This window comes from Capsicum annuum, chromosome 12, assembly GCF_002878395.1.
Source record: "Capsicum annuum cultivar UCD-10X-F1 chromosome 12, UCD10Xv1.1, whole genome shotgun sequence".
Lineage (NCBI taxonomy): Eukaryota > Viridiplantae > Streptophyta > Magnoliopsida > Solanales > Solanaceae > Capsicum > Capsicum annuum.
Genome location: NC_061122.1, coordinates 142,559,390 through 142,574,833, shown reverse-complemented (window position 1 = coordinate 142,574,833; position 15,444 = coordinate 142,559,390). Strand labels below are relative to the sequence as shown.

The window sequence follows — 15,444 nt, the reverse complement described above, 5'->3', positions numbered from 1 at the left end:
TGATTAGACACTGTGGTACCACCCTTCCACTCTATGACTGGATTATTTGGAAATTGAAATTGCACTACTCTGTTTATACAATCAATAGAGGCATAGGAAGAGTAGATCCATTCATGCCAAGAATAACATTGAAATATATCATGACTAACTCTAAAATATCAACTGAGGTGACTTTCTGAGAAATTGTTCTTGAGAAATTTATGTTTATCTATCTACCTATGACAAAATTATCAATTGGAGTAGAGACTGAGAAAGTCTCCAATAGGATTTCAGGACTGACATCAAAGTTTACCACTATATAAGGAGTCATGAAAGAAAGTGTGGCTCCAAGATCTAATAATACATAGCCATGAATATGAAAGACATGTAAAAATATTGTGACTATATCAGGAGAACTCTCTTAATCCTGTAGAGTTTGAAGGTCACAGAACTTGTTCTATTATTGCCTGCTAACTTCATAGATGATGCACCCTGCTGGTTTGAGTAACCTACTGGAGCAACTGAAGAGGTATTTCATCCACCATTATCACCTCTCTTGACTATTAGACAATATTAAATTTTATGACCATCTTTTCACAACCAAAATACCCATCCTTACCAATCAAATATTATTCAAAATGGTGTTTCCTACACTTCTTACGAATTGGGACATACGACCACTAGAAGCATCAAAATGAGACTTAGAGTCTGGCAATCTACCGTTCTAATCCTACCTGGGTTAGGAACATAGAGCACTTGTAGATAATGGTGATGGGGCTAAAAATCACTGTTGAAACTGAGAGAGATTACCACTACCTGACTTTTGTTAAAAATAATCAAAGTTCCTTGTTTTATCTCTCTTATTCATATTTATCTTATTTTTCCTTCCTTCTTCTCCTTAATCTGTTGGGCATAAACCATCAACTCGGAGATATTTATCTCCTTGACAAACATTGTAGTCCTATACTCTTTGTCCACATTCTCAAAAATACCTAACATAAACTTACTCATTTGGGCCCTAGAGTAAGCAACCATAGTTGGAACATATTTTGGTAGCTGAGAGAACTTAAGTGAATACTTATTCATTCTCATATTACCATACTTTAGAATAATGAAATCCTACACTTTGGCCTTCCTTAACTCAAGTGGGGAGAATGTATTCAGAAATGCAACAAACTCATCCCACTCTATTGATCTTGTGTCTGCACATCTATTATCCTTTCACTACTTGTAACAGGTATAAGACACTTCTTTCAAATAATAAGAAACCAAATTAGTGCTTTTAGTTAGAGTGACACAATGATCTTAGTAACTTTCTAAATACTATCCAAGAAAGCCTGTGGATCCTGTTTATATTTAAACCTAAAGAATAGTGAAGGATTAATCCGAGTGAAGTCTTGAACTCTGATTGTTTCCATATTCACTATTGGATTGACTGGTGCAACAACTTGCTGGTTATTCTAGGTGGTCATGGAATGAGCTAACGTTGTGAAAGTAGACTTAAATTTAGCATGGGAAAATTATTCACTCTAAAAGTTTACTGGAGATGGTGGTGATGCTTGTTGATTCCCATTACCATTTCCATTTCCATTCCTCCTTCTATTAGTTCTATTGGGAGGCATTTTCTGAAAACGTGTATAGCACGAGTTAGAAGAGGGTTTTAATAGAGTTCACACTCTATCGCACGATATGAATATAAAAGATGTGAAGTTTTTCCTAAAATATTTCATAGCCTCTCATTCATAAGTGTGGCACTCTTCACATCCATAAACAAGACTCTACTTAATGTGGCTTTTGAAAACTCTCTGGTATAAAGTTTGTCACGATCTGAGACTACCCCCTAGTCGTAACATGATTCTTAGAGTCACAAGTAACCCCAATATAATCCATGGCCTGGAATGACACTATGAATACTGTATAGACTAAATAATATTGTGCGAAAGCTAAAGTCTGCATGATATGAAAACAATCAAACCAAATGTCAATGATAAAATAAAATAAAAATCTCTTATCATAACATAAAGTTGGACCTCTATTGCCTATCTTAAAGCCTCTACTAAGGTGAGTTACTGGGATAATCCTCCAGCTAACTCTACTATCTAAATATGAAATGGATAAAATATGAAATACTGATAACTTGTTATCGAATGATGAGGACTCACCGAAATAGAGTTGTTGAAGTAATGCTACATCAAGCTAACCGTGATCGAAGTGCTAAATGTCCAAATGTATATTATAAGAAAGTACAGCACAAAGAAAAGTATGCGGTCTTTACTTTAAATATACTGAGAATGTGAGATATGCTCTTCACTATGTAAATAAACATGCTAAAAGTGACATGAAGACCTGAACATAGGACTGAAATTTATAAACTGATGTTATGACCAAGTAATATACTCGTAACACTATAAGATGTTGAATAGACTGGAGACAAGGTCAAAAGAGTCCTAATATTAAACCGTGGGAGGTTTTTGTAACAGGTATAGACCAGGTAAGCAACACGAAATCCAACTTGTTACCCAAGTTGGGAGGGTATTTTGTACCTTGCCAAGGGTACGAACCATGATTTACATGAATTCACTCATGAGCCCACTAAGGTATAGGGAGATACTCTTAACTAATAAGGACCCGTTTAACCATCATATGTAGTTTGGGACTTGGTTTATTTGAACCCTTGTTCTTTTGGTGCTAAGTACTACTCTCAACTAAAAGTAAACTGATATACTAAAATTCTCAACAATAAAGATATTCTAAAACTAAAACATAAATGATTTATCTGAAAGCACTCTAAATCACAAAAACTAAAGAATTGAATATTCAACTGACAGTGCATGATATCCTAAGTCATCGGGTGTTCATAACCCGCCATCTTCAAAGAATGCAACTAATCATAAAAATGTTATAACCTAAACATAAAGAGGAATTTCATAACTCAAGCCCAAAATCAAGATTTTCTTAATAGAATGAGATGTAATAATCATGAGTATGCAAAGATGCTCAAATTTAGGGGGGGAGGGGGTACTCATGATTTAGTCAAAGTAAGAAACTGAAAACTAAAAGAATTCACATTTTTTCTTGGAAATCCTAAGCTTGAAGAGTGAATTAAACTTTAAGAACTGAGTTAAACTTGGGAATCAATGATGAAAGGAAATCCATTGATGAATTCCCACATACTAGAGGTTGAAAACCTTGATGACCCTTTTAAATTTGGAGCTTGAAGTTTGAGAACCCTAGCACTTGCTTGAAGGAGAAAAATTGTCTCTTCTCTCTAAGTTTTCTAAGTGTCAAGTGAATAATGAGGTTGGGAGACTTGACGGTGTTTTATAATTACTATAAATCCCTTGGGTAACTTAAACGACATATTTTTGGTGTTAAAAGAGTGAGAAACGATCAAATAACCCCTTTGAGAATATTATAACAGTGCAGAACAGTTTAGGCTGACGATTCATGTGACGAACCATTAATCCCTTAACTAACTGTCATTTGAACCTTTACAAAATGACCAATTTTTTATCTTTCTGCTTAGTCCTAATGGCTTTCCCTGACGGATCATCATAGGTGTGACGGTTCGTGATGATTCATCACCCAAGCCGTCATACTCTTGCAAACAGACACCCTTTGATAAACTAAGCATAATTTTTTACTCTGATATATTATTAAGGAAAAACTGAATGAATTGAAAATATAATTCAAATATCTATCATTTGGTGGGTCTTGAGCTTAAAAATACTTCAGAATCTAGGAGTTATGCTCGTTTAAAGTTGACTACAGCAAGATACTTTAAAATCAATTGGTAATGAAGGTTTTGACTTGGCAATGAGCTAGGAGTTACTTGTGGTATTAATACATGACTAAATCACTTCTAATACTATCAAAACATAAAATTTTATTCTACATGCACTTAAAGCATAGTTCTAATCTTGGCTTGAATTTTTGGAGTTTACAGTTAGACCCACTGACCCTTTCATAAGATAGAATGCCTAAAATAGTTTCCTTTTTCCATAAATGACCTTTATCCTCATTCTTGGACTAACCCTTGAGTTTTAGGCATACTTATTCATTTTAATGAGCCTTTTTAACTTTGTTATCCAGGTTGAGTAGTAATAGGCCTTAAATCTCATGTTTTGGCGTATTAATTGAAATCTACTTCTCTTCCATGGATCTGACTACTTATGTATTGGAATTTATGAATAAACGGATCTGGGGTAGGCTTAAACTTTGGTATACGGATACTAAGGCTTAGGTTATGAGTTTAAATTCGAGTTTGATGTACAGATATAAATAATGAGAATTTCTTTACAGTTTCAATTTAATTTAAGTCTAACATATGTATATTTATTATTATTTATCAGTTTCACGTTGAGTTTGGTATTTACTATCATAATATCATTATCTTAGTTCCGATTTGAGTTTGGCATTTATTATCATTATTATTATTGATCTAAATTGAAAAACTGGTGAATATCGATAGAAGGGGGGTTATGACTGAAAAAAGGGAGCATCAAGTATGTGTGGCCTATATTCTAGATCATTTGTGTTCATTATTTTCATATTTCGTCCTTACTTTAGTATTATTCTTTCTTTTTACTGACCGTGTTTATGGGGGCTCGAATGGGTTTATTCTTCCTAGTGTGTGTCTGTTGGTCTTATGGGGCCTAGTAGGGTATAGTTAGACTTTTACTTCCGCTTTTGAGTTATTTATCTTATATATATCTCGTCTATGTGGTACAATCTATTATTTTTGTTTTTGTCTTTTATTACTAACTTTGGTTTATATTTTCCTACTTTTTTATTCTTTACTGTAATTTAGCTCTATTAGCATATGATGCCTATTGAGTATTCATTTTTTGATACTTATACTACACTTCTATATCTTTTTCATGCAGATTCGAGTATGAGTCACTATCGTTGACGACATCCTCGGGTTGTGCTATTGTTCAGAGATAGGATGAACTTTTAGAATCTAGAGTTGATCCTCCTCCTTTCTGCTATAATTGAATGTCTTATTTGTATATTATGAGATTATGATGTATATTTGACTTTGTATAATACTCTCTTTTTAATTTAATGGCTCTTGTACTGACCTTACCAGGTTGAGGTGAAACTCATTTTGTATATTTTGTCCTCTTTCCTTTACTGCATAGTATGCACATATCTATATATATCGGTGTTTTTCATTGTTTAGTATTTCTTTGCATGCCTATTTTCTTACTTTTCTTATCGTCTAGTATTTTTGTTTCGTGTTACCTAACTCCTATGTCTAAAGTAGATATTTTGATCGATTTATTTTTTCATTTGCGCAAATCAACTGGGTTCTATAACATTTTCCTCATACTATCTTTAAATTAAATAACTATATAAAGTAGTAGCAGTATTGAAATTTAGAGTCTCAAGCAAAATCAATAAGGTTAATATGGTAAAATACACCTCTAATTAAAATTTCTTAAAGGGTATGTCAAGTCAACATGTGCCAAGTAATTGAAACGGACGGAGTATTAGTTTTTTATGTTGCTTGTTGGACAGGAACGCTTACTTCGAGGTGTCTTCACGCTTATTAAAGAGATCGATTTGTTAAGATTGATAGGATCGCTTTTCCCTTGATTGAGTGAAGGTTCGAATCATAGTAAAGGGGAAAAAGTCTTGATAGGAAGTAATATTTGTTGTGTGATTCTAGATTAGTTGAAAAAATAAATGACTAGTTATGTAGTCCAAAATGAAGCACACTCATAATTAGTTTTACATTTAATTAAAGCTATGCCAAATGACGCTCATATGCTGGAGCATATGGCAAATAAAGAAGAAATCTTTACTACATGTTGTTCGAGATGCTGGATGAGGTATCAAAAATGAAACTTTAGTGATTCTCCTACTTTAGAGTAGTGACACAACAAGAAACAGCACAGGTCAAATTATCAATATATATACATTACAAAATAATTCACATGTGTGACAAGTGAAAAATAAAATGGGTACTAATTATTCCTTATCATCAATAGATTCTCAGAGAAAATTGGCTCAATGGGGCGAAAAATGTTGGTTGATACCTTGAAAGTCCAATTTTCATCTGTCCAATTATAGAGGGCATAATATCTTTCTTTTGTAGTTACCTCATTTTTTTTGGCAAATCGCAGGTCACATCCGAGGATAGATGTATATCTTTTTGTAATTATATTGTATCTCATTGTGTTATATGGAGGGTTGTACAGGTTAAACTATCTCAAGTCAAATCAAAACAATAATTTGACGTGTGGTTTGGTTTGGTTGGTTTGGTGTTAGAAAAAAAATAATTTTTCTTGATTTAATTTGGCATTAACAAAAAAAACAAACTCAAACCAAATCACCATAATACATATATAATTTTAATTATTTAATACATAGAAAATATAATTATAATCTACTTTATAAATATTTTTAAGAATATTTTAGATATATTATGTGCAAATATTGGATCTTTTGCCACTCCGGTTGGGAATCCACAAAACTTCGGCATTGCAGTACAAACAATAGATCCTTTGAGAAGTTTTTTTATTTTAGATTCGAGAAAAAAGAATACTCTTTTAAATATATTATGTTTTTGCTAGTATTTGCTTTCTAATTTGTTAGTAGTTTCTTGATTTTTCAATTGTTCGATTTTTTTTAAAGCTTGTATAATTCAATTACACTTTCATTTATAGTGTAATTATAATAAACGATGAAATCAAAAGAATCGAAAACACGGAATCTACTAAAAGTCAAACCAAAAAAACGACATTATGTTGGTTTAATTTGGAGTTAATAACTCATATGGTCACTCAACTATGAAATTTTATCCTAGAAAGTCACTTAATTTTGGTCTTAACCTCAAAAGTCACTCAACTATGAATTTTTATCTCAGAAAGTCACTCAACTTTGTTCTTTACTTCAAAAGTCACTCAACTATTACATTTTTACTGAAAAAGTCACTCAAACTATTTAATTTTTTTTAAAAATAGAATTTGCTTATATGGAATTTTTATTTAAAAATAAAATTCTAAAAAATAAAAAGTATTCCTTTAATGACTGTTTTATCCTTATTCCCCCAATTAATATTTCTCCCTCCTCTTTCTCAGTTTTCTTCTTCTTTTCACTTTCTTCCCATAAATTTTTCATAACTCTAACATACAGTATAATCTAGATATTAAGAATTATAATTATACAAAATGAAATTACTATTATATTTTATCTTTGCATTTTATTTTTTTTGTCTTTGAAAAGGAAAAAAATAAAAACAATAGGGAAAAAAAGAAAAAAGAAAATAAACTAAAATATCGTGCACTTTCCTTTTTCTCTTTTTTCTCTTTCATTTTTCTTCTTCTTTTCACTTTCTTCCCATAAATTTTTTCATAAACCATACATTATAATCTAGGAACTGACAATTAAAATTATATGAAATGAAATTACTATTAAATTTTATATTTGCATTTTATTTTAATTTTTTCTTTAAAAAAATTAAAATAAAGAGATGGCAAAAGAAGAAAAATAAAATAAACTTATAAAGTATTAAAAACGAGAAAAAAGAAAGTGCACGATATTTTAGTTTATTTTATTTTTTCTTCTTTTTTCCTATTGTTTTTCCTTTTTTTCCTTTTTAAAGACAAGAAAAATAAAATATAAAGATAAAATATAATAGTAATTTCATTTTGCATAATTATAATTCTTAATTTCTAGATTATACCATAAATGTTAGAGTTATGAAAAACTTATGAGAAGAAAATGAGAAGGAGAAGAAAAATGAGAAAGAGGAGGGAGAAATATTAATTTAGGGGTATAAGGATAAAAAGGTATACTTTTTATTTTTTAAAATTTTATTTTTTACTAGAAATTCCACATAAGCAAATTCTATTTTTTAAAAAATAATTAAATAGGTTGAGTTACTTTCTGAGTAAAAATGTGATAGTTGAGTGACTTTTGAAGTAAAAGTCAAAGTTGAGTAACTTTCTGAGATAAAAATTCATAGTTGAGTGACTTTTGAGGTAAAGATTAAAGTTGAGTGACTTTCTAGGATAAAATTACATAATTGAGTGACCATTTGAGCTATTAACTCGTTTGATTTGATTCATAGATTGAATAAACCGACATAATTAGTTTAGTAATTTTTTTAATAAACAACCCAACCAAACCAAATCAACCTATGTACACCCCAACCGTATACACACAAGAAGAATATTTATATTTATGTGTGTAACCCTGCCATAATATACTTCTACTTATTCTAGCACCAACAACTGAAGTCAAGCATACATAAGCATACATACAACACCAACAATCGAAGTCAAGCATGCATACCACGATTCGACGATCTTCGTGTGTGAAAGCACGCACACACTATCTACATCTTGATCAAGGGGGCGGGCAGAGGTCTATTAGGCTTCTTTGTTGGACCGGCGGTAGGAAATTTAGTAGTACCGGACTTGGATTGAACCAACTCGAAGTTGAATCTTGACATATCTATTGGTGGTTTTCTGCTAACACTATATAGTATTCTCCTACAAAAATCATAAACCAATTCAAATTTGGATCTTGAAACGTAGGTGATTGTCAACCTAAGGCATTTTGCCAAGAAGCTAGTTTCTTCCCAACAAAAGAATTACAGCTTTAACCATTTGTTGGGATCTTGGAGAACCAACTCTTTCATTGTTTCTTTTACTTATTTCTTATGATGAACCTTCTTATGCCTCCCTACGCAAGCAACCGTTCTGGCAAAGATCAATGAGTAAAACTTCAGCTCTATTTGTTAAAGAAACTTTTAGACCAAATTATTACGTGTCGTAAATTAATAACATGAGGTAATAAGGTCTATTTGTTAAAGAAACTTTTAGACCAAATTATTACGTGTCGTAAAATAATAACATGAGGTAATAAGGTCCACGTACTAGTTGAAACAAATCAAGGACTGGAAATATATCACAATTTACAGAATTCAAAAATACATACCAACCCTTATCGGAAAAGGATAAGAAAAGACTAATGTTAACCTTAGTTTACGCCTTAGATCCCCTGCTCCCCTGCTAACTTCTTCCTTTGTAAATTCCCCTTGCCTCAAGATATAAAAGGATAAAAGGCGGGTGCCAAAAAAGGAGGTATACCTAGTTTCATGTTCTAACACTCTTCGGTAGAATGCTGGTTAATAAACCAGCCACCTTTAACTGGAACAGGAATCAAGTAGAGATATACTTGCGTGTTCACATGGCCAAGATGTCAGCAAGTAAAAAGCATAGGTACCACAATTCAACAAATTGGAAACGAGGAAGCCGCAGAAAATTCTTGGTATTCTACCACAACTTGTAGGGATATATAAATAGTTAATAGGCAAAGTATTGCTCGAGTTTTTGATAGGGATAGAAATATGAGAAAATAGCAGTCTAGCATATCGAGTCATTGCAACCAAGCATGATAACCCACCAAGCAAAAAAAATGAGAATGAAAGGGTGTACCGGAAAAGACAGTAACTCTTAATTTGGAATACGAAAGAAAGAAATATGAGTTATAACAAAACAGAAAACCAAATCCATAACGTTAGGATTTGGTCCTCCTATAGCATTGTAGAAAGACAATGCATTGGACTCTAGTGACTTATGACACAAATGGATCTGTTGCTAGATCGGTTTGTTGTAAAGCATGATATCCATTGAGCTATCATGTTCCACATAATATAAGTCAAACCTATCAGGCTGAACTTGGAATAAGTGAGTTATAGTGCTCTCCAAGCCCAAAAGCATGCTTGTGGTAAGATAGCATTATACTGGAAGCTGAATAGCCAGAGCCACTGCCGGATTTGTATTCCTTTCCCATCTCTACATCAGGAAATGACCCTGAGAATATCATTATATGTTTATTTAAGACGTGAGTTAGAGCACCAAGCTCAAGTTGTCCTCCCCATGCAGCAGTTGACTCCACTTCTCTACAGTAATTCTCGAATCTTTCCACCAGAGAATCATCTGATTCTCCCCCTTCTGCATTCTCAGAGAGGAAAAAAGGGAGAAAGTCAGTTGCATGTTTCCTCATGTAAGCTGCCACCATCTGTCGCAGTTCAAGATATGTATAAGGAGATGAACCGCCGGTGAGAATGGCTAACTGATTCTCCACAGCTCGATAGAGACAGTGTCCATCAGGCTTTATTTCGTTAACAGTCAATCCAAGGGGCTCAAGCTTTCTTTCTAGCTTTTCATTCTCAATAACCCGATCACTTATGATATTACTCTGTTCTTCTTGTATTCTCTGCTCTCTGGCTGCCTCTTGTTGAGCTCTTTTCTCACGTCTTTTCACACTCTTGCTGGGCTTTGAATGGTCATTTTGACTACTGACAGAAACCCCAGCAATGGCCTTCACCAATGTATCAAGACTCCCTTTTTCCTTCCCATTATCATTATTACTACCACCACTGTAACCTAAAGAAGCAAGTTCCCCAGCATGCCTTTCTTTTAGCTTTGCAGAAAGTTTAGATACTTCTTCGTCCACTTGTTTCTTCTTAGCTTTCTGTTCAGCTTTGCTGCCTTTAGCGGCCGCCTTTTTCATACCAATTTCTTTGTCCTGTAGCTGAGAGATTTCTTTCCTGCATACATCGATATGACATCTCAATAAAGAAATTCCAAGGATTCGAAAAAAATGAACAGTTGAATCTATCTCCAACGGATTACACCTAGTAAAAGAGAATTTTTTTTTAGTTTGACCTGTCGTCACATATGAGATATCTATTTGAAGTGACACATTAAGCTCCCATAGTCTAATTTGATGCGATAAATTAAGCAAGTGCTTCACAATTAATGCTTAGACATTCAATAACTGCAAACCTTGTTACAAGCCATCTGCGATATTGGTAAACACGATTACCTATCACAGGTCAAAAATTGAAAGCCTGTGCATGATCCAAAAAGCCTGTTATAAGCTATCTTCTCATATAGACTTCCAATCCTAATTAGTAGTGCCTGTAATATTCATTTCTATAATTAGAAAAACTTCCAGTTCTTTTTGTGGATCAGCATTATAGAAGGTTGGTAATCCTTCCATATGCTCATATTTTAAGCAATAAGAGCAACTGCGTACAAAGTTGAGAGAATTTCCATATAAAAGAGCTAGGGATACAAGTAGAGTATGCTGGTCTTACAAGTCGAACAATGTAATAATCATGTGGAGGGTTATGTAGAGATTATTAAAGGGGAGAGCAAACCAAAGGCCAAATGTCTCCTCAGGGCCTTATAAAGTACCTATGCCTAGAAAGCATCTCCTCGAGGCTTTCTGGTATCTTTTGAGGCGCGCTTTCTGAGGCCCCCTCAGGCAACTGATCTTCTGCTTTAGGTGTATCCTCCATTTCAAAACCCTGAAACAATATGAACATCAAATAAGCATCCCCATATAAATGGCAAGATTTTACAAATCAATCATAATGAATAAAAGGTCGACATCAAACTGAAAAGAAAACAAATAGATAATTTATTAATGAAAATAAATAGATTAGTAATAATAACAACTATTGTTTTTGTTATGATTATTGCTTAGATAATAGATGTCCATCAACATGGTCACTATTAGTTGAATAAGTGCTGAATCGCCCAGAAAATCAAGATACCAGGGAATATTTAGACTTTGATTTGTATCAATAATCAAGCTCTCTTTTATTTTGGGACATCAACAAACTACCAGGGAAGCAGTAAAATTTTGTATCTATCACCCAGAAATGGATGATGGAGCTTCAACTAGCCAAATCTCAAGTGTTTGGGAAAATGAGTTTCAAACAGTCGTTAGCAGATTCCAAGAATTTCTTCCCTCTTTATCTCAAAGGAAGAAAAAAAGAACTTTCCTTCTTTATTCACACCAACCAACAACACCTTACCAGATGCTCAATAGCCAGTGAAAATTTAAAATTACACGGGGAAATGCAACAGTCTTAATTTGTTTTGCAGGCTTGAAAGCATGATCATTAATATGATTGAGTTGCACCTTTAGGTTGGGTTCATTATCCACTCTTAAAGCCATATGGGAACATAATACATCAGAAAACTGCACAACTTTGCCCCAATAGAACTCTGAGTCTAAATTTATAAACTTCTGCCAATTATAGAGAAAACAGTAGAATTGGCATTTAAGCTTCACCTTCCACACAAGTCATTTTTTCAACAGCCATCTTCATAATCCTCATTTTCCTCCTCTATTCCAACTCATTTTTCTATTAAATGAGAAAACTCATACATAAAACACCAAGGAGTCAACAATATAACAGTACTACAGTAGCGCATTGCAGAAGCTTTAAATGACCCACAGAATCAAGCAAACAGTCAACAAGCTGGAATTTTTCCGCTATACAAAAAATACAAAAAATAAATAGAGCTACACTCAACAGGTATTCAATTCATTCAAAGATTCTCTAATTTCTTTCTTTTCTATTGACCAATAAGACCCCACAAGGAGCGGTCCTCCAACTGCTCTTGCTCCTATGGTATGAAACACTACTCTCCAATTAACTAACTTACAACAACAACAACAACATACCCAGTTTATTCCCACATAGTGGGGTTGTGGAGGGTAGAGTGTACGCAGACCATACCACTACCTCAGGTGCAGTAGAGAGGTTGTTTCCAATTAACTAACTTATCTCCTTAAATTTTCCTCAGTTAAAATGACTCCCCAAGAAGCAAACGAAATGCCACCTTCATTTGGGTCCTATATTGTAATATGGTTTAACCATTGTCTCATGTACAACATTTCTAAGAAAGGTTCCACCTCATTGATGATTTTATAACGAAATAATCCAAGATCAAGGATCTTCATATTTCTTCAAGACCACAGTATTTTTTATGCTCTAATCATCAGGCAACAAGGATAGGTACGAAAAATCATCTTCATGATACTGTGATACCATATACAAGCCAGAGGCAGATCCTTCACAATTATGAACCTAAAGAAATCCATTTTCTCTGGCATTAGTTTCTCCGGAAGCATGTTCCATATAAGGAACTCACTTCTCATATAAATGAAGTATCATATTTGCTACGCTACTTCACTGTGATTGCTTCCTCTATGTGGCTTCCTCTTTCATATGCAAATCTCTACGACTATCAACACTACCCCAAAAGGCTCAGTAACAGGTCCTAAAAATAGCACTCTTTCATATGCAAATCTCTACGACTATCAACACTACCCCAAAAGGCTCAGTAACAAGTCCTAAAAATAGCACCAAAGGGTATGGCCTAGTAGTCATTAAAGTGGGTTGAGCATCATGAAGTCTCATGTTCAAATCCCGAGACAAAACACTCGAAGATTTCATCACATTTGTTCCAGCATTGGTGGAGGGAGTTTACCTGTTACTTGCTTCTGGTTGAAGGTACCGAGTATCCCCTGGAATTAGTCAGGTGCACACTAGCTGGCACGGGCACCATGGTTATAAAAAAAGAGTCCTAAATCTCATCGTAAATCTCCTAAGCACCCTACTTCAATGTGAATCAAAATCATTTTTTCAATAATCAGCAACTGTAAAAAGGATTTGGACTCCACTTGAAGCAGGGGTTTAATGGTATTTTGACTCAAAAATTGATATGGCATACTGATTACTAGAAAATAGAATAGCTATTGCCTACTGGAAAAAATAAAGACTGTAATGGCAAATTAAATTAAATTAATAACTGAAAAAATAAAAACAAATAAATAGATAAAACAATGAAAAGAAGAAATAAGGAGAAAGAAAAGCCGAAGAAGAAAATACCTGGCCAATTTCGTAATTGAACCCTAGGCGGTGGATGCTGATGATAAACTTGGAGTCGACAGCCGAAAGTCCGAAAGGTAGAGATGTATATGCTCCTTAACTTTTTTTAAAAAAGAAACAGGTCCCAACTTTTATTTTTTCTTCCACTTTGGTCTCTTTCTTTTACTAATACTCACTCCGTCCTAATTTATAAGTACTCCATACCTCTTATATTACTCGACATGTTCACTAAAATAAAATTTATCTCAAAATAATTAATATTTTTAAATAATCAAGACATAATTAGATATTTTATCCAACTTTATCCTTAATGAATAACTAACTCAAAAGGTAATGACAATATTTAATGTGAGTTTAATAGGACCATATTAGTTAATTTGCACCTTTATTAATTTTCCGTTAAGAGTTATACAGTAATTAAATATGTCAAATAATATTAGACAGAGGGTGTATAAGTTAGTTTGACTTGACACGGAGTTTAAGAAAAAAAAAATAGATTTTTGAAACTTGTGATCTAAAAAAGTCATAGATGTTTGTGTGACTATAAATTATTTTATTAAGGATAAAGTAAATATTTTAAAAATAAATTATTACTAGATTTTAAAATATTTCATTTCTTTTTAGACCGAATAAAAAGGAAAGTGAGTTATATAAACTGGAACAACAGGAGTAATAAAATAGGGATGTTGTCACCTAGGGGTGGGATGATAATGTAGATATAATAATTTAAATTTTTAAATATCACGATATTATGATATTTAATAAATATTTTAAAAAAATTAATATTGTTACCGTATTCAATATTTATTAAAAAATCAAATATTGTATCGACATATACAATTGCATATACAATTTGTATAGTATGATATTATAATATCAACTTACATAAAACAGCGTTAGTACATAATTAAATACTTAGTATTTTGATTACTCTATCTTAATTGAAATGTCATTTTTGTGTAATTATTAACAAAGAGAATTATTGATACGTGTTAATATGATATAATTGGAGCTTTTTTTTCGCTAGAGAAAGTCCTAATTCTCCATTATATTATTATATGTAAGTTGAAACCGAGAAAATCATGGTTACTGCTTTACCATATCACAAAATGTCATAATCAAACTTTGAAATACCTAACCACATTGAATTAATTTGGTGTGGTAATAATATAATATTTTTTAAAAACTTAATATTGTACCATATTGTAACACCCAAAAGTTTCAACGCAAAATTGGTATGAACCTACAAGTTAAGTCACAACTCTTGCTCCCAACCTACGACTCGTGATCTGAGTCTCGATATCAGACGCTAACAACTTTTTATGCATTTTAAAGGTTTATTTGGTCATTTTTAAGTTTTAAAACCCTACATACGTTGTTTTGACTTTTTTAGGGAATTAAAGGGAAATCAGTTTACTCAGCCTTCATTATGATTGATTCAACTCCCAAACATCATAAAAAAATCAATTTTAGGGCTCTCGGGTCTCTTTCAAAAGCTAGAAACTAAGTCTGTATTTCTCAAGAAAATTAAGTGATAGCCTAGATTCTCTCTAACATCAGGTATGTGGGTATTCAATAAAGGATTTCTTTCACCCTTATACCTAAAATCTAGTTTTAAATTATGATTTTTGTGAATTCATAATCTAAGGTTCACACCCAATTATACATAATTCTCAAAATTTAGCTCCCTCGTGTTATTTTATGATAATGATCCCCATTCATAGTTACTATGCACGATTTTGATGACTTCA

At 32.8% G+C, this 15,444-nt stretch overlaps 1 protein-coding gene across 3 annotated transcripts; it reads right to left on the bottom strand.

The window, feature by feature from the left end:
- Positions 1-9,428: 9,428 nt before the first annotated feature.
- On the bottom strand, positions 9,429-13,836 carry LOC107851083 (OVARIAN TUMOR DOMAIN-containing deubiquitinating enzyme 5). Of its 3 annotated transcripts, none has more exons than XM_016695989.2 (3): positions 13,694-13,836; positions 11,202-11,314; positions 9,429-10,549 (listed from the first exon to the last, which is right to left on the bottom strand). In XM_016695989.2, the coding sequence occupies exons 2-3, from the start codon at positions 11,303-11,305 to the stop codon at positions 9,664-9,666; spliced, it is 990 nt and encodes a 329-aa protein (XP_016551475.1). In that variant the 5' UTR covers positions 11,306-11,314; positions 13,694-13,836; the 3' UTR covers positions 9,429-9,663. The 3 variants fall into 3 exon arrangements, with proteins under 3 accessions (XP_016551475.1, XP_016551476.1, XP_016551478.1); XM_016695990.2 differs by having other exon boundaries at positions 13,293-13,706; XM_016695992.2 differs by lacking the exon at positions 13,694-13,836 and adding an exon at positions 10,828-10,922.
- Between the last annotated feature and the right edge of the window lie 1,608 nt (positions 13,837-15,444).

Excerpts from the sequence above, each read along its gene's own strand:
- LOC107851083 (XM_016695989.2), bottom strand. The coding sequence starts at position 11,305 with ATGGAGGATACACCTAAAGCAGAAGATCAGTTGCCTGAGGGGGCCTCA. Across the intron at positions 10,550-11,201 it reads GAGATGCTTTCTAGGCATAG|GAAAGAAATCTCTCAGCTAC; the intron begins GTACTTTATAAG and ends CGATGTATGCAG.